The 26,955-nt window shown below is 43.5% G+C and overlaps 1 protein-coding gene across 6 annotated transcripts in view; it reads left to right on the top strand.

Moving 5' to 3' along the window:
- Positions 1 to 319: 319 nt before the first annotated feature.
- Positions 320 to 26,955, top strand: part of tcerg1l (transcription elongation regulator 1 like) — a 91,374-nt gene continuing 64,738 nt past the window's right edge. For 2 of the 6 annotated variants that reach the window (XM_080873560.1, XM_080873555.1), the window contains exons 1-5: positions 467 to 984; positions 2,986 to 3,260; positions 5,234 to 5,326; positions 5,460 to 5,610; positions 16,015 to 16,140. In XM_080873560.1, coding sequence (XP_080729686.1) covers positions 3,060 to 3,260; positions 5,234 to 5,326; positions 5,460 to 5,610; positions 16,015 to 16,140 — 571 coding nt within the window. In that variant the 5' untranslated portion in view covers positions 467 to 984; positions 2,986 to 3,059. The other 4 variants (XM_080873559.1, XM_080873556.1, XM_080873558.1 and 1 more) reach the window with 4 other exon arrangements.

Below are 26,955 nucleotides of genomic sequence, written 5' to 3'. Positions count from 1 at the left end.
CTTACCAGGCCTCTGGAGAACGCCAAGACATGTTGAGGAGGTCATTTGAAGCAGCTGTGATGGATCAGGGACGCTGGCCCATGAGGCCTGAGTTCCCCCACCCCTGACTAACACCAACATCAGAAATCAGAATCAAAGGTAAATGGCCTGCATTTGTATAGCGCTTTTCTAGTACAGAGGCGAGGCTGTAGGGGCGAGTCTGGCAGCCTCCGACTAATCACAGTTTTAGATAACCACTGGCAGGAGATCCTGACCCTTCTTCTAGCCCCGCCCATTTCAGTGAACATGCAGGTTAAACTGTTGGCCAACTTAGGAAGTGCTGGGAAGGAGCTACAGGTGAAAGGCGATCAGTACCGGAGGGGGGAGGCAGGAAGCAAAACTGAAACAGTCTTTCAAAGTAAAACAGAGCACAAGAGAAGGAAACACTAACAAACAGACAATGGAAGCGGAAACAAGGTGAGCAAAACAAACAGGTGGGAGGAGACCGAAGACACGAGCACAGAAACGAGACTCACGAAAAGATGCGAGTAAAACTGATGAGGAGGACAACGGGAACCACAAACACGATAACCGCGAATAACTCAAAGCTCCTGATTTTTACGGACCATCGATTATTACACGCACACGCGCGTGAAGGGGAGCGGCTCTTTGATCTGAGAGAAGCTCAGCTCAAATCCGTTTGTACCGGACAGAGGGGGGAGGGGGGAGACTCCGTGACGACGCGGAGCTGCACGCGGGCTCCGGTGTTTTTCAACCATCAGGCATCGCAGTGACACGCGCGGTGTGTCCGTCGGGTCTGTCTGCGTCTGTCTGTCGGTATTTCACGTCATGCCGCGCGCGTGCTTTCACCTTAGCCGTATTGGAGGCTGATCTGCGGACCTCCGCGAGCTGCAGCCCGAAGAACGTGACCGGAGAGCAGAGGCTCGGTCCCGCCGGTGCGAGGAGCAGTTTACCGGATAGACGCCGGAGGAGCTCCGCGGGTCGGTAGGTGACTCTTACCGGATTTACCGTGATGTTCCGGTCAGCTGCAGGTCTGCATTATCATCCTCCTCCATTCATCATCGTCATCTTCAGCAGCAGCTGTTCACAGCTGGACTCTGTTGAAGACTTTGACTTCAGATATTTTTCATCACGTTTGTTTTTATTTAAGTCTGACTTTAATAAACAGACACATACAAACTCTGTCATTAATGTGTGTGTGTGTGAGGACACCATGTTCACCGTCATGTTACATATAAAATAATATTAAGTGATTATTTTTCAGTTGAATGTTACTATTCAGAAAAGATTCAACAGCCACATTCATGCCTGTGTGTCGGCCTGACAGCACCAACTTCACGGTTCCTAATTCTGATATGATATTTATAGTGATTACTGATCAATACCTGAGTCCAAACACTAATCTGTAATCCAAGTGTGAGAAACCTCAGGCTTACATTAAGAACTTTACAATATACAATGTGAAAAAAGAGTAAAAATCATTAGTGAAATAATAAATGATAACAGAACAGAGAGGAGTGAAATAAAAATGTATTTAATCCAATATGACGGCTTGGAGCTCAGTGTGCGTCTTTGCTGCTACACAAAATCTCATTTTCTTTTTATAATAAAATTCATTTGTTAAGAACAACAATCATGTATTGATTTACAATCATAAAATGTGACTGATGATCGATTAAAATTATAATAAAAATGATAGTTTTTATAACTGATCAGTGAAGGAAAATGTTTGAATCTGCAGTTGATCGTGTGACCTAAACTGCTGCTGCCGACCGTGTCCGTGGTGAAGAAGATGTAGGAGCACAGAGAGGAACCTGTGAGGAACATCAGTCGGAAACACGTTGTGACTGTTTGTGGTTGGACGGATTCAGTAGAAAGAAGCTTCAGCTGATCCTGATTGTAGAGGCTAAGCCTACGCTTGAAGTCTCTGAGGTGTTCGTTGGCGGGGGTGACGCGATGCCACTGTTATGAATGAAACCTGTTACAGTCCAGCAACTGCAGCCGTACTTCTCCATTTAACATCTTTATTCCACTTCCATCAGTTGCATTTGTTGTGAACAGTTCTCTTCATCCAACACCATTCATGAGAACAGCACAGTGGTCACAAACTCTTTGCTCCTTCCCAACAACAACACACCTGCCGTTAATTACGTGCGCTACCTTAAAAACGTCCACATAGACACACCATATGGTAAAACACAAAAGGTAACAACCCATAAAAATGGCTCCTGCTCCGATCAATAAATCGCTAAAGGTTCATCAGTGTTTCAAAGAACAGGAAATGCTCGTGGTTGTCTTTCCATCAAAATGAAATTACTCACAACTCTGACAGGTGTGATGATGATTTTGAGGTGATCAGTATGATCGGATTGATAATCAGTTGGATCAGTAATGGTTTCCATGAAGAGAGTATACTAAATGCAACAGTAGAAACAGTAGAATTATATTCTATTGTTAAAGTGGAGTTCAAACACCAGTTGGAGACTTCAGTTTAACATTTAGTTCTTTAATAACTTTTAAATATTTATTGGTCTGGATTCGGAGGTGTTGGCAGCGATCCGTGGTCTGTCTGGACCAGGGGTGCCCAATCCCGGTCCTCGAGAGCTACCGTCCTGCAGCTTTTAGATGCATCCCTACTCCAACACAGCTGAATCAAATGAATGGCTTGTTTTCAGGCCTTTGCCAAACACGATGGCATGCTGAAGAGGTAATCAAACCATTTGATTCAGCTGTGTTGGAGTAGGGATGCATCTAAAAGCTGCAGGACGGTAGCTCTCGAGGACCGGGATTGAGCACCCCTGGTCTGGACTGATTTTGGATGAAGATGCAGTGTTTCTGTGGAAGTGTCACTTTGCGCTGATGAAGCTGATGTCACGGCTGTTGAAAGCATGTGCTCAACTCGGGTTTGACTCGTTTATGTTTTCTTTTTGTGTATTTTTTATTTGCAGATTGCTAACCTCAGCATTAACTTTTCTTTTCTTTTAGCATACGGTTTGACCCATGTGATCATACTGCTCAGCCCTAATTTGCCCGTTTGCCACTCAGATGGTGATGTCATCATGATGCTGCCAGTCACCCGGTTTAAAGGTCAGCCAGCTGGCATGGTAACCACCACCACACCCTGGCTGTCTGTAAGCACTGACCCCTCCCCCCAGTGGCTGTGGTTGGCCAGCTGGTCAGCTGCAACATACCAGGCCATGCCTCCTTTGGTGTTCTACCCCCCAGCTGTGTGGATACCTGAGCACGCACAACTGATGCAGGTAACGCTGTCTGCACATCCTGCTGTTACACACGTTTCAGTTTCCTACCACAGGCTGCTAACAGAGAAGCTCTTTGTTGAACGAATCCTCCAAAGCTGTCCCAGCACTCTACACCACAGGTGTCCAACTCCAGGCCTCGAGGGCCGGTGTCCTGCAGGGTTTAGATGTGTCCTTGATCCAACACAGCTGATTTAAATGGCTAAATGACCTCCTCAACATGTCCTGAAGTTCTCCAGAGGCCTGGCAAGGAACTAATCATGTGATTCAGGTGTGTTGACCCAGGGTGAGATCTAAACCGTGACACTGGCAGGACGCTGGCCCTCGAGGCCTGGAATCGGACACCCCCGCCCTACACCATCCTCATCGTGGTCTGGTGGAAGATTTGTTTTTAATATCAAGCAATGGCTGCCTTTCCCTCTGCTCTGTTTGAACCTGTTCTGTATAATCATTGTTAGTGTTGCCTGCTCACTCATATCTGGCACTGTTCTTGGTAGTTTGGGTGATTGGTGCTGATGTGCTCAAAGATCACTAGAAAATAATCGAATAAAAAAACCTGACAGTTTCTTCTCTTGTTTATGGGAGATCGTCATAATCAAATAATAATAATTATCAAAGAAAAGAAAAGTGAGAACTTCCAGAATTCTCAGGTAGTCCCGCACGTCCTCATACAGCAGAAGTGCAGACCGCAGAAAGCCTCAGCAGGAAGTGACAGAAAGCTTTTCACAGCTGGAAACGTTTTACTCTGCAGAGTCACGCTGGAGTCTCCTCTGAATTAACAACATTATTGATGAATTAACAGCGCTGAAGGCCCCCTGCCCTGCTGTGGACGAGTCAGGTCACACGGAGCGATGCACAAGGATTTGACTGGCTTAAAACAAGGAAACCAATCAAAAACATTGTCTGGAATTTAGGTTGCTGAATGAACGAGGCGTGTCCAGACGTAGGGACAGCTTCATTGTGTTACATGCAAATCAGTCCAACAGTTTTTCTTACATGTTGACTGCTATATATTCAGCATACACTATTTTAGTGATGCAAATATGTCCGAACGTATCCCCTCACATCAGCATTCGGATGGAATTTAATTAGCTCAAAGTGATTACATTTCTGTTGTAATGTAATTACATTACAACAGTGAATGAGCCGAATCATGAGCAGCGCTGACTGATTACAAGACCTTCGTTTATTTTAATGTCTCATGTTTCATCTTGTCCCTGAAAGTGATTGATTTATATGTGAAGCGAAAGGGTTAAGGACATGATTTCCTCACATCGCTTCTTCAGTTTGATCTAAAGTGTCTTTAAGTGAGTTCGGCCTCCTCTGCAGTCTAGAGATAAGATGAAACTTTAATGATCCCTGAGGGCAAAGTGAATAATCGTCTGTTAATTATCGGTGTCGTATTAATTATCTCGTGCTGCTCTTCTTTAATTCTTTCTGCATAAACTCCAGTGACAGAATTTAACATCTTATCAGCAGACCTTCTGAAGTAATTTTTCTTTTCAAAGCATGTTTGTGTCGAACAAAGAAAACTGTCTGAAATCCTGCACAGTGACATTAAATGGTGGCAAGAAAGGAAGGAGCTGCAGAGAGTTCTGAGGTTCTGTGCCTGGACTGAAAAGCCGCTGACAGATCTGGACCTCTGTGCTCTGACTGGCCTCTTTTCACTCGTGGATGATGGATGAAGGTTGTTTAGTTTTTATAGTGATAATGGATCTCTGACAGCTCCTTCACCTTGATGAAAAATCCTTTTTCAATAAGAGGATGATGAGTTCAGGTCCTCATTTTATTCTGTCAGCAGCTTCATCTGAAAGTCCTCCACTTATTTCTGCACACAGCACAAAGGTCAGGCAGGGCCAGGAGGACAAATTGGACAAATTCTCCGACAGAAGGCTGCACCAGCACCTGTCTACCTGTCTGTGTGTCTGTCTGTGTTGGTGGAGCAGGAAGTTCATCCTAATTTTTTGTGGTTTCAGTGGGAACGTCCAGCAGTTGAAGTCGTTCCTCTCGTCCAGCCGTTTTATCAGTCTTCACCTCTTCACCATCATTGTCATCATCGTTTCCCAAAGGTACGCACGCACGGACACACACACACACACACACACACACACACACACACACACACACACACACACACACACACACACACACACACACACACACACACACACACACTGGAAAATGCTAATGTTGCTACTGTAGTTGCAGATCACTGATACCTGGTTCTCACCAGAGGAAGTGGGGGTGTTTCCAAGGAGACAGAAGCGCCTCCTATTAACCAATCGGATAATCCCGAGATCACGTAGACAAACCTCTGCGGCCAACCTGCTGTTGTTCCCTCCTCAGCTCTCAGGTAAGACAACACCTGCTGCAGATGTTGTGTTCGTGCTGGCCATCTTTTACAGTTTTATCTGGTGAGGATGCAGAAACGTGACAAACCAGGTGTCATGTGACATTTCTGTTCACTGAGTCATGTGACCTCTCAGTTCTTTACCTGCGATCAGTACAGTTGGAGTCAGGTATGTTTCCTTTATGAATCCACCTGATTATTCTGATCTGTTTGTTTAAACCAGCCCAGAGAGTTTAAGATTACACGCAGTTCATCCAATCAGATCAGGGACCTTCACGTCAAGGCGGGGCTTCTCATCTGGTCCTGTGCATTTAATCTGAAAGGCTCTGTGTAAAGGCCCGGCTAATCTGGAATCGAACCAACAACCACTGGAGGTTGGAGGTGTTTCAGGGATGCTGGATTCTCATTTGCCATGTTGCCATGACAACACGGCTCATTTCTGAGTGGCTGTAGCTCGCTGCTCCGAGGTGAATGTGTTTTTACTCTCTCACACACACACACACACGTACTGGTGTCAGTGTAATGGGAAGATGATTGGTCCATTTGAAATTACCCAATGAAGCATGATGGGAAATGTGTGCTATTCAGCCCTGAGACCGCAGGCATGTGTATTGATGAGCAGAAAAACCGTGACGGACATATGAACGAACGAGGTGGCGGTCTTATTTAAAGGTGGTGTTATTAGATAGACTGAATGATGGTAGGCCTATGTGAATGTGAATCGGTTCTGTTCTGACTCAGGTGGTGTCTGCGCTTTGGAATCAGCCTCACAGGGTGGGGTGGCTGTAAACAGTGAAATGTTTAAATGTTGGTTAAACATCAGCCTGCTGATCTTCTCCTTACATGAAGGAGGGTCAGAAGCTCGTATCAACTTCACTGATATTCACAGTGTTATTGCCCCTTGAAGTGGGATCAACTCTTCAGGAGACAAAAGTGAGTGTATACACTCTTAAATTTCTCCGGCAGCATGGCCTCGCCCAAGTAGGTTTGCCCCTGAATTGCCTCCTGCATTCCTGATTTTGTTGGTCTTCAATCCTCATGTCCTCACTTGTCTATACTATGGTGGGAGGTTAAGAAAAAATATTATTTTACTTGTACTTTTCGCTCCACTGCACTATTTGACAGATTTACTGTCCATTGCCCTAATACATGAGCATGGGCTGGGCCAGAAGTAACTGACCAGATGATTACAAAGAACGGCTGGGAGTATAGAGACTGAGGAGGTTGGTGAGATAGTCAGGGGCAAGGTTGATTAGGCATTTGAAAGTAGGCAGCAGAACTTTAAAATCAATACGAAATTTAATAGGCAGCCAATGTAAGTCAGAGAGCACTGGAGTAATACAGGCAAACTTTCTAGTTCCGGTTAGGAGACGATCGCAGCTTTCTGAATGAGCTGTAACCGTTGGAGGTGAGCGAGTTGGAGTCCAGAGTAGAGCGAGTTACAATAATCTAATCTGGAGGTCACAAAGGCATGTACCAGTTTTTCAAGATCTTTGTACGGTATTAAACGATTGACCATGGAAATTTGGAAGAAGCCAGATTTAACCACAGAGGAAACCTGTTTATCCAGCTTAAATGAGCTATCCAGGCAAACACCTAGATTACTTACAGTATCTGTAAGAAAGTAAGCAAAGGGAGCAAATCGGGCAGCTAGCTGGTCTCGTGGAGTGTGACTATCCTACACCATAATCTCAGTTTTCTTCTCATTTAAAATGAGAGAATTGGCTGACAGCCACTCTGTAACCTCTTTCAAGCTGTCAGACAAACGATTCAATGAAGCTGGCAGGTCATCACACAACTGGAAATAGATTTGAATGTCATCAGTATAACAGTGGTAGGAGATCTGATGTTTGTCAAAGATAGAACCCAGGGGTAGCATGTACAAGGCAACACTGGAGGGCCCAGCACAGACCCCTGTGGTACTCCACGGCAAACAGGGCAGTGGCGGATGAGTAGCAACCCATCATGAAAGAAAGTCCTACACGAGAGGTAGGATTTAAACCAAAGTGCAGAATCCTTGATGCCTATAACATGTTCCAGTCTCTCTAAAATCATTTTATGGTCTACTATATCAAAAGCAGCGGACAGATCCAATAAAATTAAAATGGCAGGGCAACCTGAGTCGGTAATTAAAAGAAGATCATTGAAAACCCTCAGCAGTGCCATTTCAGTGCTGTGGTGAGGTTTAAAACCAGACTGAAATTTGTCACTAATGTTATTTGCATTTAAGTAGGCCTGTAGTTGCAAAAGGACAGTTCTCTCTAATATTTTAGATAAAAACGGAAGTTTAGAGATAGGCCTATAATTCGCAAGGTCAGTATGGTCGAGGCTAGTTTTCTTTAGGATAGGTTGCACCACTGCATGTTTAAGTGCAGATGGGACATGGCCTGCGAGTAATGATAAATTAGCCGAGCTGAGTTTGAACTTCTCAATTGATCAATTATGCTTTAAGAGTAGAAAGTGAGATTGGTTCAGATTTGTAGAAGTTGGACGGAGATCCTCCAGGAGGACGAGGATTCACCACAGGAAGATGAGGGAGTGAGGTTTTTAGAAGTGAGATTTTCCTCGTAAAATAATTAAAAAATTGCTCACAGAGAACTGGGGAGGCAAAGTCTACTTTATCAGGGCAAGGATCGATCGCAGAATTGAAAATTTTAAACAGGACCCGGGGCTTATGGGTATTAGTCACGATGATGTCGGACAAAAAAGCCGCTTTAGAAGTCTTAAAAGAGTCCTGATATATAGTGCGGCTGCTACGTAAAAGGGATACCTGAAGCTTATCTTTTTTCCACCTCCTCTCAGATTGACCACAGGTACGGTGTAACATCTCGTATAGAGTCATTTAACTGGAGTTGAGTGGAGGATCTAGGACGCTTCATTTTCACGGGGGCCACTAGGTCCAAGGTGGTGGAGCATGCGGATAACATAGCATTCATAATCTCCAAAAGTTGATTATGTTCATCTGGACGTAGCGTTTTGAGGCAGAAATGTTTCGTCACTCATCCAGGTGACTTCTTCAGTCTCAGCTGACTGCAGGTTTCAATCTTATAAACAGTACATTGCATAATGACTGAAACCAGCCCACTGAAGGAACAATGGGCTGAGAGGTCAGTTCCTTAATCTTAATTATGCAAATTCTCATGACCACTGACCAAAACCCACTGATCAAAACCCACTGATCAAAGACCACTGATCAAAGACCACTGATCACTGAGTCCCATTCACAGAGTTGGGGAATGGCTGCAATCACAGCATTGTAAGATGGTGACAGATGTACCCTTAGGCCCCTCCTCCATTCAGAGATGGTCTTTCCCTTTTCACGTAAATGGCCTCCTTGACTCCGCCCTCAAACCAGCGTTCCTCCCTGTCCAGGATGTTACATCCTCATCCTTGAAAGAGTGTCCACTGGCCTGTAGGTGTAAATATAATGCAGAGTCCTGGCCTTGTGAGGTGGCTCTGCTGTGTTGTGCCATCCGCTCCGCCAGAGGTTGTTTGGTTTCCCCGATGTTTAAATCCTGGCACTTACCAGCGTACACTATGTTACTCTGTTTGTGTCGGGGACCCGATCCTTGGGGTGGACCAATTTTTGGTGCAGCGTGTTTTGGGGTTTAAAAGCCACAGAAACCTGGTGTTTAGAAAAAATGTGTCTCAGCTGCTCCGATACTCCTGACACGTACGGGATCACTACAGATTTTCGCTTGGGCACCGGTACCGGTCCGAGGCCCGGAGGTTGGGGACCGCTGATTAAGAGGACCCGAGGGAAGCTCGGAAAGCTAAGCAGAAGTTATTTGGAGAGGAGAGTGACTCAGACGTGGCTCAAGTAGACACAGTGTGTAACTTTGCTACAGTGTAGCTGCACCACAGAGCAACACTGCAAAGTTCACTAAACACAGATGTTTACATTTTTCATTTATTTTTTATATTGCAAACATTTGCACTGTTATCAGTATTTGCACTATTTTATATTATTTTTTGACAATCTTTAAAGTCATTATTCAACACATTGTTATTGTTAAATAAATATCGTCAAATAATCGAGATCTCAATGTCAGTGAAAATAATCGTGATTATCATTTTTGCCATAATCGAGCAGCCCTAGAGCTGGGTGTCATCTGCATAGCAGTGTAAATGTATGCTATGTCTTCTAATGATGCTGCCTAAGGGAAGCATGTATAATGTAAACAGAATTGGTCCTAGCACTGAACCCTGTGGAACTCCATAATTAACCTCAGTATGTGAAGAGGACTCTCCATTTACATGCACAAACTGGAGTCTATTAGATAGATATGATACAAACCACTGCAGTGCAGTACCTGTAATACCTACAGCATGTTCTAATCGCTCTAATAAGTTCAGCGTTCAATACAATCCACCCCTCACAACTCATCAGGAAACTGACAGACCTGGGCATCAGTTCCCTCATGTGCAAATGGTCACTGGACTTCCTGACCAACCGCCCCCAACATGTCCGGCTGGATAACCGCTGCTCATCTACAATCACGATGAACACCGGTGTACCACAAGGCTGTGTGATGAGCCCTTTCCTCTACTCCCTCTTCACCCACGACTGCAGACCTGCTGATGGTTCCAACACCATCATTAAGTTTGCAGATGACACCACGGTGATTGGCCTCATCAGTGACAACGATGAGGCCGCCTACAGGGAGGAGGTGGATCGTCTGGCTGAGTGGTGCGACACAAACAACCTGCTGCTTAACACCGAGAAGACCAAGGAGCTCATCATGGACTACAGGAGGAATGCTGACCCACATCCACCCATCCACATTAAGGGGACGGCTGTGGAGCGTGTGAGCAGCTTCAAGTTCCTGGGAGTCCACATCTCCGAGGATCTCACCTGGACGACCAACTGCTCCAAGCTGGTCAAGAAGGCTCGCCAGCGCCTCTTCTTCTTGAGGACTCTGAGGAAGAACCACCTGTCCTCAGACATCCTGGTGAACTTCTATCGTTGCACCATCGAGAGCATCCTGACCAACTGTATAACAGTCTGGTACGGGAACTGCTCTGCCTCGGACCGGAAGGCGTTGCAGAGGGTCGTGAAAACTGCCCAGCGCATCGCCGGAGCACCACTTCCTGCCATAAAAGACATCTACAGGAAGCGGTGTCTGAAAAGGGCTGGGAAAATCATCAAAGACCCCAGTCACCCATCACATGGACTCTTCACCCTCCTGCCCTCTGGGAGGCGCTACAGGAGCCTCCGGACTAAGACCACCAGGTACCGGAACAGCTTCTTCCCCACAGCTGTCAGACTCCTGAACTCTGCCTCCTGACATCTGACCCACGTTAACACATGGACTGAACATACACACACCCACAATGGACAACTGTACCCTCAAACACAATAATAACATGGACTGAACCACCACTCACAACCACTAGCACTTTATATACCTCTGTAGAAACTATCTACACCCTCACTTATCTTAACTGCACTACTGTATAGCTCTGTGTAAATAATCATTCTATACATACGATAATCTTTAATCCTACAACTGTTTACAACTTGCATAGTTCCCATTTCTGTATAGCTGTATATCCCAGATTCTGTAAAGTTATTTATTTCATATTCTGTATAGTTTTTCATATTTATATCCTGTTCATAGCCTGTACATAGCTTGTACTCACTACAGCCTGTACATACTTATAGTTATAGAATATTCACAACATACTTCATACCGTGTACATTATAACATACCATAATAGACCCATTTCTGTAATATACTTGCATATCTATATTATTGCTAATATATATTGTAATATATCTATATCACTAAAGCACTTCTGGATGGATGCAAACTGCATTTTGTTGCCTTGTACCTGTGCATGTGCAATGACAATAAAGTTGAATTCTATTCTATTCTATTCTAATAGGATATTATAGTCGACAGTATCGAACGCTGCACTGAGGTCTAGCAGGACAAGCACAGAGATGAGTCCACTGTCAGAGGCCATAAGAAGATCATTTGAAAAAAAACACCTGGACTTCTTTAAGTTGCTTGAACACGTTTCACCTCTCATCCGAGAAGCTTCTTCAGTTCTGAACTGAAGAAGCTTCTCAGAATTATCTCTAATGATTGAAATTTTATTTGTGAAGAAGTTCATGAAGTCATTACTAGTTAACGTTAAAGGGATGGTTGGCTCAACAGCGCTCTGACTGTTTGCCAGCCTGGCTACAGAGCTGAAGAGAAACCTGGATTCTTATTTTCTTCAATCAGTGATGAATAGTAAGATGTTCTGGCTTTGCGGAGGGCTTTCTTATAAAGCAGCAAACTATTTCTCCAGGCTAAACGATCTTCTAAATGAGTAATGAACCATGGGAGTTTGTGTTTGGTCTTGTTGTATTCTTTTCCTTTTTCTCTGTTTTTCTTTTCTTTTTTCCTTTTAGCAGTTTCTGGTTGGTTTATTCGTGTTGATAGTCCAAGGTCTTCTTAGTATTGGTATAGCTTTTGGATTCTGTTCATGTTAAAGTTTATATTTAAGTACCTGAGTTTTTGATTTAGTGTACCTCACCTCCCCTGTGTTATTTTTATCCAATTATCAAGTTTGTATGTTAGAATGTGCCGTTTACTGTTTCTTTATTTCTTACTTTGGGTTAGTCTCTGTTGGTATTTATCTCACCTGTGTTTCCCAGGTGTTTCCTCTCTGCCGCAAACACCCCTTTGTGTATGTTCAGTTGCTATCTGGTCCAAATATCTGCTTGCATGCCCTAGTGTTACCCGTTTCCATGTTTGCCTTTGTATGTGGTTTCATTTTCCCCTGTAGACTATGTAACTCATTAGCTAACTGGATTTCTGTTTTGTCTTTTGGACTTTTTATCAGCCTAAACGCACAGCTCATCTGTGTCGCACTTAGCCTGGTGGGGCTTAAGGCATTATCGTCCATTTACTTACAAATCAGTTGACAGGTTTGTAAACTTGTAGCTTTAGTTTGTTTACATGAAAAAAATAAACTAAACTGAAGAAGAAGGTGTTGTCTTTATGACTATTGGAGAACTTACGGGATTTACTTTGTGGCTAGCTGCTAGCCTGTACAGACCTTCGCATATCTATAGTAACAAAGCAGATGTGGCTACTGGAAGTTTTTTAACTCAAACTTGCAGCGTACACATGGTAGTTGGTTCAGCTCAGATCACATGTACACCATGAATGAACCCCTCTGGACCAAAATCACCTCCACCAAAGGACGTTGGTGCAGTTGTTTTAGGCCACACTCGAGTGCGCATACTGTGTTCGCATCTGCACAAAAGAGTAATATACAGGGTGAACCAGAGTACGACGAATGAATGAACCAGAAAGGAACCAGAGTATTATGGACTAAACACCCTAAGATTGAGGCTTTGAAGTAAAACTGTGTGTCGGTCTTTGGCTAATTAATAAGCTGGAGTGAAAGATTCACTCAGCCTTCAACTCAGCCTGTACTTTTTGTTAAATCATTTACTAATAGGACTTAGAAGAGAGAGGTCTAATGTCTGATACATTTAACTGTCCTGGTACAGTTGAAAACGGCTTTGTTTGTTTTCTTGTTTAGGTGGTCTGGGCCCAGACACAGTCTCTTGGTGGTTTGAGTTGGGTGTTTATTGCCACAATTCAGCCAAAATAAGTAAAGTCTGAATTTGCAGGTCCATGCCTATTGTAAGTGGGTTATGGTTTGAGAATGGCTTGGACACATACAGCTGCACCAGTCACCCAAAGGATTAGTGCTGTGATTGATTAGGCAATATAACCGTTGTTATATATAACCCAGAGAAAGGCGGAACATTTGAGTGCTATAAACCAGCGGTCCCCAACCCCCGGGCCACGGACCAGTAACAGTCCGTGAGTCGTTTGGTACCGGGCTGCGAGAGTTGAGGCTTGGGTGTGAAATTCACATTTTCAGGGTTTCCATGGGTCTTTTCCTGTGTGTTATGAACACATCTTTTTTCTTTTTGTACCGGTACTGGTTTTATTTCGTTGTATTTATCCGCGACACCTTAAAGGCCGGTCCGTAAAAATATTGTCGGACATAAACCGGTCCGTGGCGCAAAAAAGGTTGGAGACCGCTGCTGTAAACCATAAGATATGTTTGCCATCAACATGCAGGAACCAACTTGGTTATGTTACCATACCATCCATATACCATCCCTCCAGTAAAGCCCTCTGTGCTCCAGAAGCAAGTTAATGTTATTTATAATAGCCACCTTGTAGTCTCTACAGACTGATAACATCCAGGCAATCAAGCTGTGTAGGTGGACGAAACCAACCCCCTCCGTCTTTTGATATCAGATATCATTTGTCCCCAAATAGACTGGTTCAACTTGGGTTGGTTCTTTATAATCTCTGGGATCTTACCGGCTACTTCCGAAACCCCAGCACCAGGAAAATTATTTAGCAAAAGTTCAGTAAAAAAGAAAGGCCAGGAAACTTTTTAAGTCTGACACAGCTCAGGCCAAGAGAACAGAATTCATAAATATTCTGAATGAAGTAATATCAAAATTACTTCAACTTTCACCTGTGGTGCAGTTTTTTACGTTATTGCATTGCACTTTTCAAATGAATACTGAGTTGTTAATGTCCCTCTTTTATTGTATAATGTGGCATTATGTTTCTACATCATCTCCTGCTGAAATTTCTTCCTGCAACTTGTAGCATGATCATCTGCAGATGGTTTGTTGCATTGACATTTTAAGAGGTCTTTGTTGTGTGTCTTTATATTTTTATCTGCTGTTTGTGAGGAGCTTCCTGAGAACAGCTGCTGCCTTAAAGAATAAACTCAGGGGTGCAGGAACAGATTATTGACTGGCTGCAGCCTGAGTCTGCATCACTGAAATAGACACAGATGTGTTTCTCTTGTCTAAATCCTCTGAGTTCATTTGTTTGAGACGATGTTCAGATGCAGTCAGAGGCTTTTGGAAGCCAACAAATGCAGATTAAATTTGCTTTTATTTAGTCAAACGTGGGTGTGTGTTCGTGTTGTTGATGTTTTCTGGCAGGAGCTCGGTTTCTCTTCAGTTTATAGTTTGTCAAGATTGATTTGTCTCAGATTGACACAACATGCTCACAGATGGAAACCTCCGCAGGAAATTCTGCTCTGCTGAATGTGGAGAGGAAATGAAAAACAGCTGAAAACTAAAAAATGTAATGTCTGCAACAGTGAGCATGTGTTGTTAAAATAATTTCTAACCTTATCATTCATCGGACTGTAAATGGACTGGTTCTTATCTAGCGCTTTTCTACTCTGGCTGAGCACTCACCATTCACCCATTCACACCAGCACTTTTTTGTCTATGCTGTCTCTAAGTGCTTACTATCTAACAGTCACACACATTCATACTCCGGTGGATGCATCGGAGAGCAACATGGGGGTTGGTATCTTGCGAGCATTGTGCTGCATCAAATATCCTTCCACAGATGTTTTATTGTCGCTGCAATGGTGCTGCCGTCAACAGATTTAGGTCAGTGTTTTCCTGAAAGGAGCGCAAACTCGTGGAGGCGGACTGATCTGCTGAAATATAACCATGCCACAAGCACACAGATCTTCATTAAAAGTGTAACTACATGAAACTTCAGTTAAGCCACAATGATATCAGCCACTTATAATGGCTGATTGCGGGGGTTTCCATATGGAGCCTCAGTGATGACAGATTTCTCTCTAATTATTTCAATGATTGTTTACTTCATTGAAGCCAGTATCAATCTGAAATTTATTCATTTGTTTTTCATGCGACTAGTTCTTTTGATTTATCAATTTAGATTCAGGGTGTTGTTGTGCTAAGAAGTATTATTGTAGGGTCTACCTTACAATATATGAGCTTCCTCCGAAGGGTGACTGGCCTCTGCCTCAGAGATAGGGTGAGAAGTTCGACCATATAGGAGGGGCTCAGAGTAGAGCTGCTGCTCCACATCGAAAGGAGTCAGCTGAGGTGGTTCGGGCATCTGACAAGGATGCCCCCTGGGCGCCTCCTGGGCGAGGTTTTCCGGGCATGTCCCAGCGGGAGGAGGCCCCGGGGCAGATCCAGGACACGCTGGAGAGATTATATCTCTTAGCTGGCCTGGGAACGCCTTGGTGTTCCCCCGTACAAGCTGGAGGAGGTGGCTGGGGAGAGGGAGGTCTGGGCTTCTCTGCTTGGGCGACCCGGCCCTGGATAAGCGGAAGAAGATGGATGAATGTTTAATCTGAAGTGACTGCTTACACCCTCACTGTCAACCCTCTTTTTTATTCATTGGAAATCAGTTCAGCATTTGAACTCATACATACAAACTCTTCTCAGCTGTTCCTGTCGAGCTTGAATAAAATCTATTTACTAAGCAGAAAGAGCAGAAGACATGTGGACACTCAGTTTTTAGGCTTCGTGAAATATTCTTCAATACACTGATGAAGATCAGAAGCATCCATTTCTTATTCTGTGTGCAGATCACATCAGGAGAGACAACACAAAGACAAGAGATGTCGAACCTGAAGACTCTTCTTCTTCCTCGCTCCCACTACACCTGCTGTCTTTGTCTCCTCTCCCTCTCCCCACAGCTCTTCCTCCATCAGGTGAGTCTGATTTGATCCTAATTGTGTAATTAGTGTGTTGGTGGAGTCACAATTGCTGCTTTCGCTAATTTCATAAGCTGTATATGGATCACGTGGTAAAGCCACTTCCTGTTTACAATGCTGTGTGTTTCCTGTCTGCAGTCAGAGTAAATCAAATAAGATAATCGTATAATCTATTGATAACAGGATCTGGTTGTGACACCATAGCAAGTTCAGGTTCTGGTTCCATGCTGTGATTCTGATTGTGCAGTAGGGCTGTGCGATATGACCAAAATCTCATATCCCTAAATAAGACGTATATCGTCCTGACAACGATATATATCACAAAAATTTGACATTTCCTGTTAATTCGCTGAATCTCGGCCAGCTCGACTCATGTGAAGTGTTTTCAGCTGGGCGTCGTTTACCTGGAGTCGAGTGGGTTTTTTTTCTTTCATAGGTGGTACAAGAGGCTTGTCCTGTTTGAGTCTGAGGCCAGTTTGCACCATAATTTGCATAGCTCAGTTTTCTGGTCTGCGTCAGACTTTTCATAAACAAACCATGTCCATGCTACAGAGGTAGGCCCTCGTTTAGGAATAAGGTCCTCGATTTGTTTTGACTGGTCCTTCTGTTTGTCACCATTTCAGTTTATTTGGAAAATCTTAACAGGATCTTGAGCTTTATTGTGAAAGGTTTATGTGGAAAATAAACAAGAGGATGGTGGAGCCACACAATGGTTTTACCGTCGTTGTTGCTAATGACAGCGCATAAAAAGAGTCACTTGTCTATCCGTAGTGTGGTTATAATACCGTAATTGTCGGGCTATAAGCCGCTACTTTTTGCACAAGCTTTGAACCCTGCGGCTTTTAGTCAGGTGCGGCTTTTAGTCAGGTGCGGCTTTTCTATGGATTGTCCGTGATTTTTGTCATATCGTAAGAGGATTTGTTTTGTTTGTTCCGCTGTTGTACGGCACTACGTTGGCTGGCGGAAGGGCATGTGATCAGACACACAGTATCGGGGTTCAAGAGTGGTATGTTGGTCACATGTCCATCCGCCAGGCAACATAGTGCTGTACAATTAGCGCGAAAAACAAACTTCAAAGTAGCGCTACGCGTTCAGCGGGAGGCGTGGATGACCAGCGGCCATAAACTTGCGAAAAGCAAGTTATGCCCAACTCCACCGGTGGAACCTGACAGCGTGGAAAAGTGTGAAAACATCCACGATCACCAACGGATTTCGAAGGGCTGGACTGCTGCATGATGGAGAGGAGGACACCGCCACGGCCCTTCTGAGGGTGTTCGACACTGACAACGAGGATTTGTTTGGTTTTGAAAGTGACAACAAAGGAGAGAAGCGGAGAGTGGATGACGAAGCCACCCTGAGCCTGTTCGTGTCCGACACTGGAGAAGAGGACTTTGGTGGTTTCAGTGCAGGAAGAAAAGAAAGATGGTGAATGACTGACTTTTCTTCTTGTTAAAGCCGTGTCACTGCACCTGAGCCTAAAAGGTAGTCCGGATCTATTTTTCTGGTGTGCTGTAGGTTATTGTTATGTACTACATTTGTTACTCATTTATGAAGCACAGTACATGTTTCGTACTTGTAATTACCGCTACTTGTACATATACCTAAAAAGTAGGGCTGGGCGATATGACCCAAAATTTATATCTCGATATTTTTTAGCTGGATGGCGATATAAGATATGTATCTCGATATTTTTTTTAAGCCATAAAGTAAGAACAAAAAGAGAGTTCTTAGTCAAAGCTGTGTCCCAGATGTCACACAGGCACTTTTATTAACATACAGCACAGATGTACATGAAAAATTACTCAAAATTAAATTATGAGCATTCATTAAATAATAATGCTCCATAAATAAAAGAAAACAAGGTTGTTTTTGTGCTAAACAAAGAGCTCACAATTGTGCAGTCAAAATGTAAACTAAAAGACGCTGAGCGTAATAACAAAGACAGACAGATTTCACAGCTGCTCTGTTCCCAAGTTTTACTGTGTGACTGACAGCCTGGAGTTTGAAATCCGCTTCATAACCACGTCTCTTACAGGTGCCATTTATGGTCCTTATACACACACAAGGTAATATTACGTTGATGCACAGTACGTATCACTCCGCGAAGCTCTTTGGTAGCCGTAATGCGCCGACAATCTATCAAGCGGTGCAGCTCCGTAGCTTACCAAAGTCGTACTCAAACATTTTTGACAGATTGCTGAGCGCCGTGTACCACATAAAAGCGGTTCGCGGCCATCAAGCACAACCAGAATTCATACATAAGGCGCGCTATCAACTTTTGAGAGAATGAAAGGACTTTAGGGTTAGCGCTGTTAGCTCGTTAGCGCGGTTAGCTCGTTAGCATGTTTAGCTCGTTAGCACGTTGACGCCGTCCAGCCCCACGCATGGGGCGATGCGCAGTAACTCGTTAACGGAGATTTGCCGTGTCCGTCTTGTCGCTGCCTGCACGTGAAGCGATGGGGGAGGAGGGGGAGTTGTCTTCAGTGAAGGCGAGGCGGAGTAACAGACAAAAGTGGACGAAAGAGAGGCAAACTTGCGGCTCCACAACTATAATTATAACGTAACATAGACTATATCGATATAAAGGATATTGTCACATCTTATATCTCGTATAAAAATATATCGATATGTTTTAAAAACTCGATATATCGCCCAGCTCTACTAAAAAGTTATGCAAATATGTACCCATAACTTGTTTTTCAAAATATTAATAAAAGGGGTGTGTCTCCAAACAGCCGTCTCTTTCCTGACAATTCGCTTTGTGCATATTCTCTTACATATGATAAGTCAGCATTGAAACACCTGCAGCTTTTAGTCAGGTGCTGCTAATGTATGTACAAAACAGGATTTTCCCCTGATTTTAGCTTGTGCGGCTAATATTCAGGTGCGCTCTGTAGTCCGGGAAATCAGAATCAGAATACTTTATTAATCCCGAAAGAAATTAGGGTACAAATACGGTAAATATAAGAGAAAAAGAGAACTTTAATACAGCCACTACAGTGACCGTCAAAACCATGAAAAAATAGTACTGTAAACGGTTTATTTTGTAACACCACGAAACAAACGATAGCATATAATATGAAATGATAGATGTTTTCATATCATCATCCAATATATATTGTCATATCGAACAGCCCTATTGTGCAGATCTCTGCAGGTGTGGTGATATTGAACAGCTTGTTATGTGTCTCCTCTTCTGGCTGCGTTCATCTGTTTTTCAGCTGCTCATCACTGCTGTTGTGTATTTTTCATTTTGCTTATTAAAATCCAGCCGTACTCGATTTGATGCTGTGTATCTGTTCTGGTTTTTTGCAGCAGCGAAACAAATCTGCAGCTCAGCGTGTCATTACTGAAAATAAAGTGACTAACAGCCTCACAGACTCAAAACAGATAATAAACAGCAGTGGGGAGTCTATCGTCCACTGAGGAGTATGAAAACAAATATTTTTCCACAGTTTCTGTCTGACATCAGGTAGCTGCAGTGTGTGACTGATTTTATTAGCATCTGCTGCTGATCACAGTCTTCTTACTTTGACTGCTATAGTCCCTCAAAAAGAAAAAAGAAAATCACATAATAATTCAAAAGAGTTTAGGGAAGTTAAATGTGTACCAGTGTTAGTCAGTCTCAGATGTTTCACTGTGTTTCTGCTGCTGTGTGCAAAATAACAGATTCATCAGCCTTTATAAAATGTAAAGCAGCTCATTACAGTGCCGCGTCTTTCAGCTGTGTTTGATTAGCCTGAGTGTGTGTGTGTGTGTGTGTGTGTGTGTGTGTGTGTGTGTGTGTGTGTGTGTGTGTGTGAGTGTGTGTGTGTGTGTGAGTGTGCGTGTGCGAGTGAGTGTGAGTGCGTGTGTGTGTGTGTGAGTGTGTGTGTGTGTGTGAGTGTGAGTGCGTGTGTGTGTGAGAGAGAGAGAGACTGAGAAGATTTCTCAAAGGCATTAGTTAATTTTCTTCCCACAATCCCTTGCTCCTCTGAGCCAGTCCTGTGTGTGCAGCTGTTACGTGTTTGCTACGATGCGTAGGGTTGGCTTCCAGGGGCCCGTTCTTCGTACCTCGCTAAGTAAGTTAGCCGGATTTGACTGTTGACGATTTCGCGTGATCCTGGATCGTTCGGTTCTTCGAAGCCCATCCGGGACTTGCTGTCATAGCAACAGAGCCGTAAGCGTAAACCTGCTCGGGAGCAGGTTTACTTTATGTAAACAGGATTAGATCGCGGCCACTCAGGTATTTCCGCTTCATGTATACGAAAGCAACAGCGATATTTTACCACTGTTGTACCATAAATAAATAACATCAATGTAACTAAAGATAATGCAGCACTTGATCCTTTTATTGATGTCACACAGATACATACAGGTCATTTCCTAAAAAAGGGAAATGTACTATTAACATTCTATTACATGTATGTGATTATTACAGATGTAATTCATATTTCAGAGTAGTAATTGCAATTTACTTCGTGTAATCAAGATGAGAGACCACGGCTATAAAAGCGAAGGTGGATTTGGGAAGCCTGTCGCAGCCATGTCCTGTCCGTATACGCGAGCCACCCATTGCGGAAGGTGCAAGATTGATAAGGAGAGTCCTCAGAATTCAGCGTATATTGCGGGACAGACAGGATCCTTTAGCTCAGCGCGACAGTGTGCTCATAGAGAGATATCGATTTTCCCGTGAGGGTATTATTCACTTAACCAACTTGTTGACGAGGGGGTGCAGGACCACCACCTGTCTTTTTTTGCGCTGCCCTTTTTCTTGGTTGCTGTTATAAACAAACAAACAGATTATTTCAGGGTCTCTGTCCAAGAGACGAAAAGCAATATAAGTGATCAATATTACCATTCTGTAGGATATTCTTATATTTCACTTTTACCTGTTCCCATGTTCTAGTGGGTCCTGTCGTGGCTCTAATGTGAAAGGGGATATAATATAACATAATGTAATATAATATAATGTAATATAATATTGGATAATATGGTGTGATATGATAAATCTACCCTACCACCTACTGGTGTTGGCCAGAGGGGCCGATGGCGCAATATGGCAGCCTGGCTTCTGTCAGTCTGTCCCAGGGCAGCTGTGACAGCTACCAGTGTGTGAATGTGAGAGTGACTGAATAGTGGCATTGTAAAACGCTTTGGGTGCCTTGAAGAGCGCTATATAGATCCACTCCATTATTATTGTTATTATTAAATTACTTACGAGTTTAATTTGTCAGCAACTTTCTGCCAGCCCTCTCTCCTTGCTTTTGCAGCCTTTGCAGTGTTCCCTTGCGTTTTAATTAGACTGAAACTCCTAAAATCCCTCACTCAAGAGTTCTTGCTCTGCTGCCGAAGAATACCGAGCGCGCTCCTTCGACATTTTCGCCGACCAATCAAAGGGTTGCCGATCAATGTTTCTACTATCGATGCGTAGCCCCTGTTGGGCCACCCAGTGATCTCACATTACTTCATCCAGCTATACTAATCGTCAACAACAGGTGTGTTCGGGGAACCGGAATAGCGAGCTCAGAGTTAGCGCGATGATTTGATCTTGGATGTGTCATTTGATCTTGGATGTAGTAAGCGACGTACGAAGAACGGGCCCCAGGCCCCTCTTCTCTGGACACCCTCTCTTCTTTTAAGATGAGGCTTCATTTTTGCTAAAGCATATAATTAGGGTTGGATCAGGTGACCCTGGCCCTCTCTTAGTTATACTGCAACAGGCTCAGGCTGAAAGACTTTCCATTATGAGAGTTTCTTCTTCACTCTCCTTTTTTCTCTCCCCAGGTGTTTATATACAACTGTCATGATCCTTTATCTTCTCTCTGTGACAAAATCATTTTTTAAAGATTTTTTAAAGAAGTCATGGAAAGCAGTCAGTGTTCACCATTCACATTTTTTAGATTCCAGTCTGAGTTTAGACCATCAGAGAGCAGAAGTGGATGCTGAGCTCTCAGCTTGTATATTCTTGGGCTGTTGAATCATTGGTCACTGCATCCTGTTAAACAGACTGAGGCAACTGATGTGGCTGTACGTTAGTCCTATCGAGAGCATCTAATTCAATTCAATTCAATTTTATTTATATAGCGCCAAATCACAACATAAGTCGCCTCAAGGCGCTTCATAGATACAGAGAAAAACCCAACAATCATATGACCCCCTATGAGCAGCACTTTGGCGACAGTGGGAAGGAAAAACTCCCTTTTAACAGGAAGAAACCTCCAGCAGAACCAGGCTCAGGGAGGGGCGGGGCCATCTGCTGTGATTGGTTGGGGTGAGAGAAGGAAGACAGGATAAAAGACATGCTGTGGAAGAGAGTGATTTTGATTGGCTGCCGTGCAAAATAAGTCAAGACAGGTCGATCCTAGATAATCGATTGCTTGTGTGGACTTGGGGCAGCCAGGTATCCCATAATGCATTTCAAATCACAGGCAGCAATGTTGGTGGTGTAAAGTTTTAAAATACCCGTTTTTCTGTCACCAGCTACACTTTTAACAGGGTTTTAGCCGCGAATGTCGCGCTGTAATCTTCACGTCTGGTCAGGTTGTCAACATAGAACATGTTTGTGCTCAGATGTTTTCAGAGATGTCACTCGCTCTGCTAACAGTCAGCTGACAGAGAGCATCGAGCTTCTCCTCATAAATGAAATGGTGAAGCATTAATTTAACCCCTAAAGGGGCTACACCTTCAAGTATATCATGCATGATATCAACATTTATGTTTTCTGTTGCATGAAATTAGTGAAGGTTATTCAGAGAGGAGTCCTCTTTCACACTTGCTTGGTTCGTTTAGGCTGACATGTTCCTGATAACTGTCTTTGGTGTGCAACTCAACTTTGTCTTCATCATATATCAGCTGTGCATCTGCTTTGTCAATCATGCAAAACTGACAGAATTTGTTTGCAGAGAAACTTACAAGGTAGCCACAAAGTGAATGAATTCCTTTTATGTTGTGTCTACATCTTCAAATATATTTTTAGCACTTTCAAACTCCTTCATTAATGCTTGAACAGCCTCGCTGTCTTGTGGTACATCCAAGCTACTCAACAAAGCAGCAGTTGACTGTTGCAAACAGTCTACAGTTTTCTCAAGCAACTCCTTTGTACAGTTTACACTTCTTGTAACATCTGTTAAAGTAATATTTGATGAGGCATACATCTGTGCCACAAAAGAAGCAGCACATTCACCAAGATCAGTATAGTTTTTTAACTTTGATACTGCACCTGCTACATCACCGGGCATCTCCAAAACATCAGGAACTACTAGATCATCAGTTTCAACTGAACAGTTTGATGTCTCTCCTTGGTAAGAAGGTTGAACTGAGTCAGCATCCACTGAAGATGAAGTAGAATGAGATCTATGCAGGTGCTTTGAAAATGAATTTAAGTTATAATACATCCTTGGGCAGCCATCTTGGCTACATATAATTTTCAAGTTTAGTCCATCTCATAAGCAGTGAATTTGACGAAGATGCCAAATGAGGTTTCTCACCTCTGTGAACAGAGACTCTCTACATTTTGGACAGGTGAACATTTTACTTGCATCCTTTAATCTGTGCAATCAGCTCCAGTACTTTGGTTTTCCTTTGGGTGGACAGTGGCAGGTCATAGACAAACTCAAAGAAGGTGAAGACGGAGCCAAGCGGTGCTGGATAGGACAAGGACCCAATACAGTTTGAAAAGCTTATCCACAGCACACGTCTGGCCATCATTCAGAGGAATGGTTGCTTTGTCATTCTTGGCAACAATGACGTACTGCCTGGTTGCACTGTTTAGATCCCCGATGCATATCGGCTGGGGTTGGTGTGTTGTGGATGATGCTTCAGGATCACTGCAAAGGCTTGGAGATGGGGAAGATAAAGATAGATTTTTAGAGAAGTATTCAGTGAGGTTTAGACAAATGCTTTCCTCAGGTAAATACTGTGTGAACCTCACTGAATACATATATCAGTGCAAGAACAACCAAGTGCGTTATAGCTGATTTAAGGCTGCAACGACTGGCACCAACTGGTGGGAGCAGGTGTGTTAACACTACAAGGGCAGTGTAACAAGCCTCATCTAATGAAGAAAAGCAAGGTGTAAAATTATTCAAAATACAGAAATGTGTTATTTAATCAATTATGAGATGTACAACAAAAATGACTTTCTCTTTTGTGAATAGATGAAATCAGAAATGCAGAGGCTTAAGGCACCTCATTTGGCTTATATGTGCAGCCCAAGGCCACATAATTTAAATTCTTTAGTTTAGTCTAGTCTCTAGGAATCCACAATAAGAGACTGGATCATAATAATGCTCCTGAGAAAGAAAGGACAGAGGTATATGGGTAATATACACTCAACAAAAATATAAATGCAACACCTTTGTTACTGCTCCCATTCCCCATGGGATGGACGTAGAGACCTAAAATTCATTCCAGATACACAATATAACCATCCCTCCCAAACAGTGGTCACAAATCAGTCCAAATGTGTGGTAGTGGGCACATCTGCTATATTGAGATAATCCATCCCACCTCACAGGTGTGCCACATCAGGATGCTGATCTGACATCATGAGTAGTGCACAGGTGTACCTCAGACTGCCCACAACAAAAGGCCACCCTGGAATGTGCAGTTTTTTGCGCTATTGGGGGTCTGGGGACCCAGAACCGGTCAGTATCTGGTGTGACCACCATTTGCCTCATGCAGTGCAACACATCGTCGCATGGAGTCCATCAGATTGTCAATTGTGGCCTGTGGAATGTTGGTCCACTCCACTTCAATGGCTGTGCGAGGATGTTGGATATTCGTGGGAACTGGTACACGCTGTCGTATACGCCGGTCAAGCACATCCCGAACATGCTCAATGGGTGACATGTCCGGTGAGTATGCTGGCCATGCAAGAACTGGGACATTCTCAGCTGCCATCTGCCCTGAACAATGGGAACCATGATTCATCCGTGAAGCGCACACCTCTCCAACGTGCCAGACGCCATCGAATGTGAGCATTTGCCCACACAAGTCTGTTACGGCGACGAGCTGGAGTCAGGTCAAGACCCCGATGAGGACGACGGGCATGCAGTTGAGCGTCCCTGAGACGGTTTCTGACAGTTTGTGCAGAAATTGTTTGGTTGTGCAAACCAATTGTTCCAGCAGCTGTCTGGGTGGCTGGTCTCAGACGATCTTGGAGGTGAACCTGCTGGATGTGGAGGTCCTGGGCTGGTGTGGTTACACGAGGTCTGCGGTTGTGAGGCCGGTTGGATGTGCTGCCATATTCTCTGAAACGCCTGTGGAGACGGCTTATGGTTGAGAAATGAACATTCAATGCACGGGTGACAGATCTGGTTGACATTCCTGCTGTCAGCATGCCAATTGCACGCTCCCTCATTGCTTGTGGCATCTGTGGCATTTTGCTGTGAGACAAAACTGCACATTCCAGGGTGGCCTTTTGTTGTGGGCAGTCTGAGGTACACCTGTGCACTACTCATGATGTCAGATCAGCATCCTGATGTGGCACACCTGTGAGGTGGGATGGATTATCTCAATATGGCAGATGTGCCCACTACCACACATTTGGACTGATTTGTGACCACTGTTCGGGAGGGATGGTTATATTGTGTCTGGAATGAATTTTAGGTCTCTACGTCCATCCCATGGGGAATGGGAGCAGTAACAAAGGTGTTGCGTTTATATTTTTGTTGAGTGTACATTATTAAATTGCTAAATTTACTTACAAATCCTTCCCCCTGTCCTGCCACTCGGACACTCAGTGGTGATGATGAGGGTAACTGGAAAACAAAGGTAACCTTTTTTACTTCTGTGCACTTCAACATTTTTAAAGGAAAACATTCATTGAAAATTTTTAACAAAGCACAGTAAGGTGCTATACTTACTAACCACACCTCTCCACCAGATCCCCAATGCAAGTCTTCACAAGAAGCTTCCACGATGGCACTGACAGGGTACCTGTAGTTTCATACTCCTTAAGAATCTGTGGGGCTTTCCTCTTGAGTAGTGACTTCAGGGGTTGACTTTGTTCTTCTGTGGTAATGGTAGACTGTGTGAAGGCAACACCAGACACTTTACCTCTCTGCAATAATCTTCAAAGTCATGACAGCAAATTTGCACAGAGCATAGAAGCACGAGTTTACTCAAAAAGCTGCAGCGGAAGAAGGCGGTTTCTTAATTACCGTGATTATAACGCAATGACTAAAAGAAATTCTGAATAATAATTCAATTGATTTTATCTTATAGTTGCTACTTGGTGAATAAATCTGATCCTGACTAATAGTTAATAACTGTTAAAACACAATTTTTGACTTGGGAAACTGGAGAAATGCAAAGTGTACCTGACTTTGTCTAATCTCCCCAAGACAGGTTTCCATCGGTGGCCCTCCGGCTGACAGGACGATATGGAATCTATCAAAGTCCTTAACATCTACCTCACTGTCAACATCAATATATTCCATGAAATCAGTGTTATACTTTAGCAACCTATCAAGCACACAGCCCATGTGCTGAGCTTGGCTTTGACCTATGATGTCTTTGGCACTGCTGACATGAAGAGTTTTTTTTACAAATCTCTTTCTCAGCTATAAAAGTGGTTACAAGGACTTTGACAGATTCTAAGTTGTCATATGTGTGCTGAAAAAAAGAAACACGTGGCTAAATAAATAAGATAATTTGCTTGGTCAAGTTGCTGTTGTTTGTTTTTTTTAATAACACTGACTATTACTTAGTCAGAAGTTCTGCATGAAAAAGAAACTATATCAGAGCATGTTTCCAGCAATAAGCCTTAAAAAAGAATGTGCACATACTCTAGTTAATCATACTAGATGCAAAAACTGCTTTAACTGC

This window comes from Rhamphochromis sp. 'chilingali' (genome assembly GCF_963969265.1).
Source record: "Rhamphochromis sp. 'chilingali' genome assembly, chromosome: 22".
Lineage (NCBI taxonomy): Eukaryota > Metazoa > Chordata > Actinopteri > Cichliformes > Cichlidae > Rhamphochromis > Rhamphochromis sp. 'chilingali'.
The sequence above is the reverse complement of the archived record's forward strand: the minus strand, read 5'-3'. Positions and strand labels throughout refer to the sequence as shown.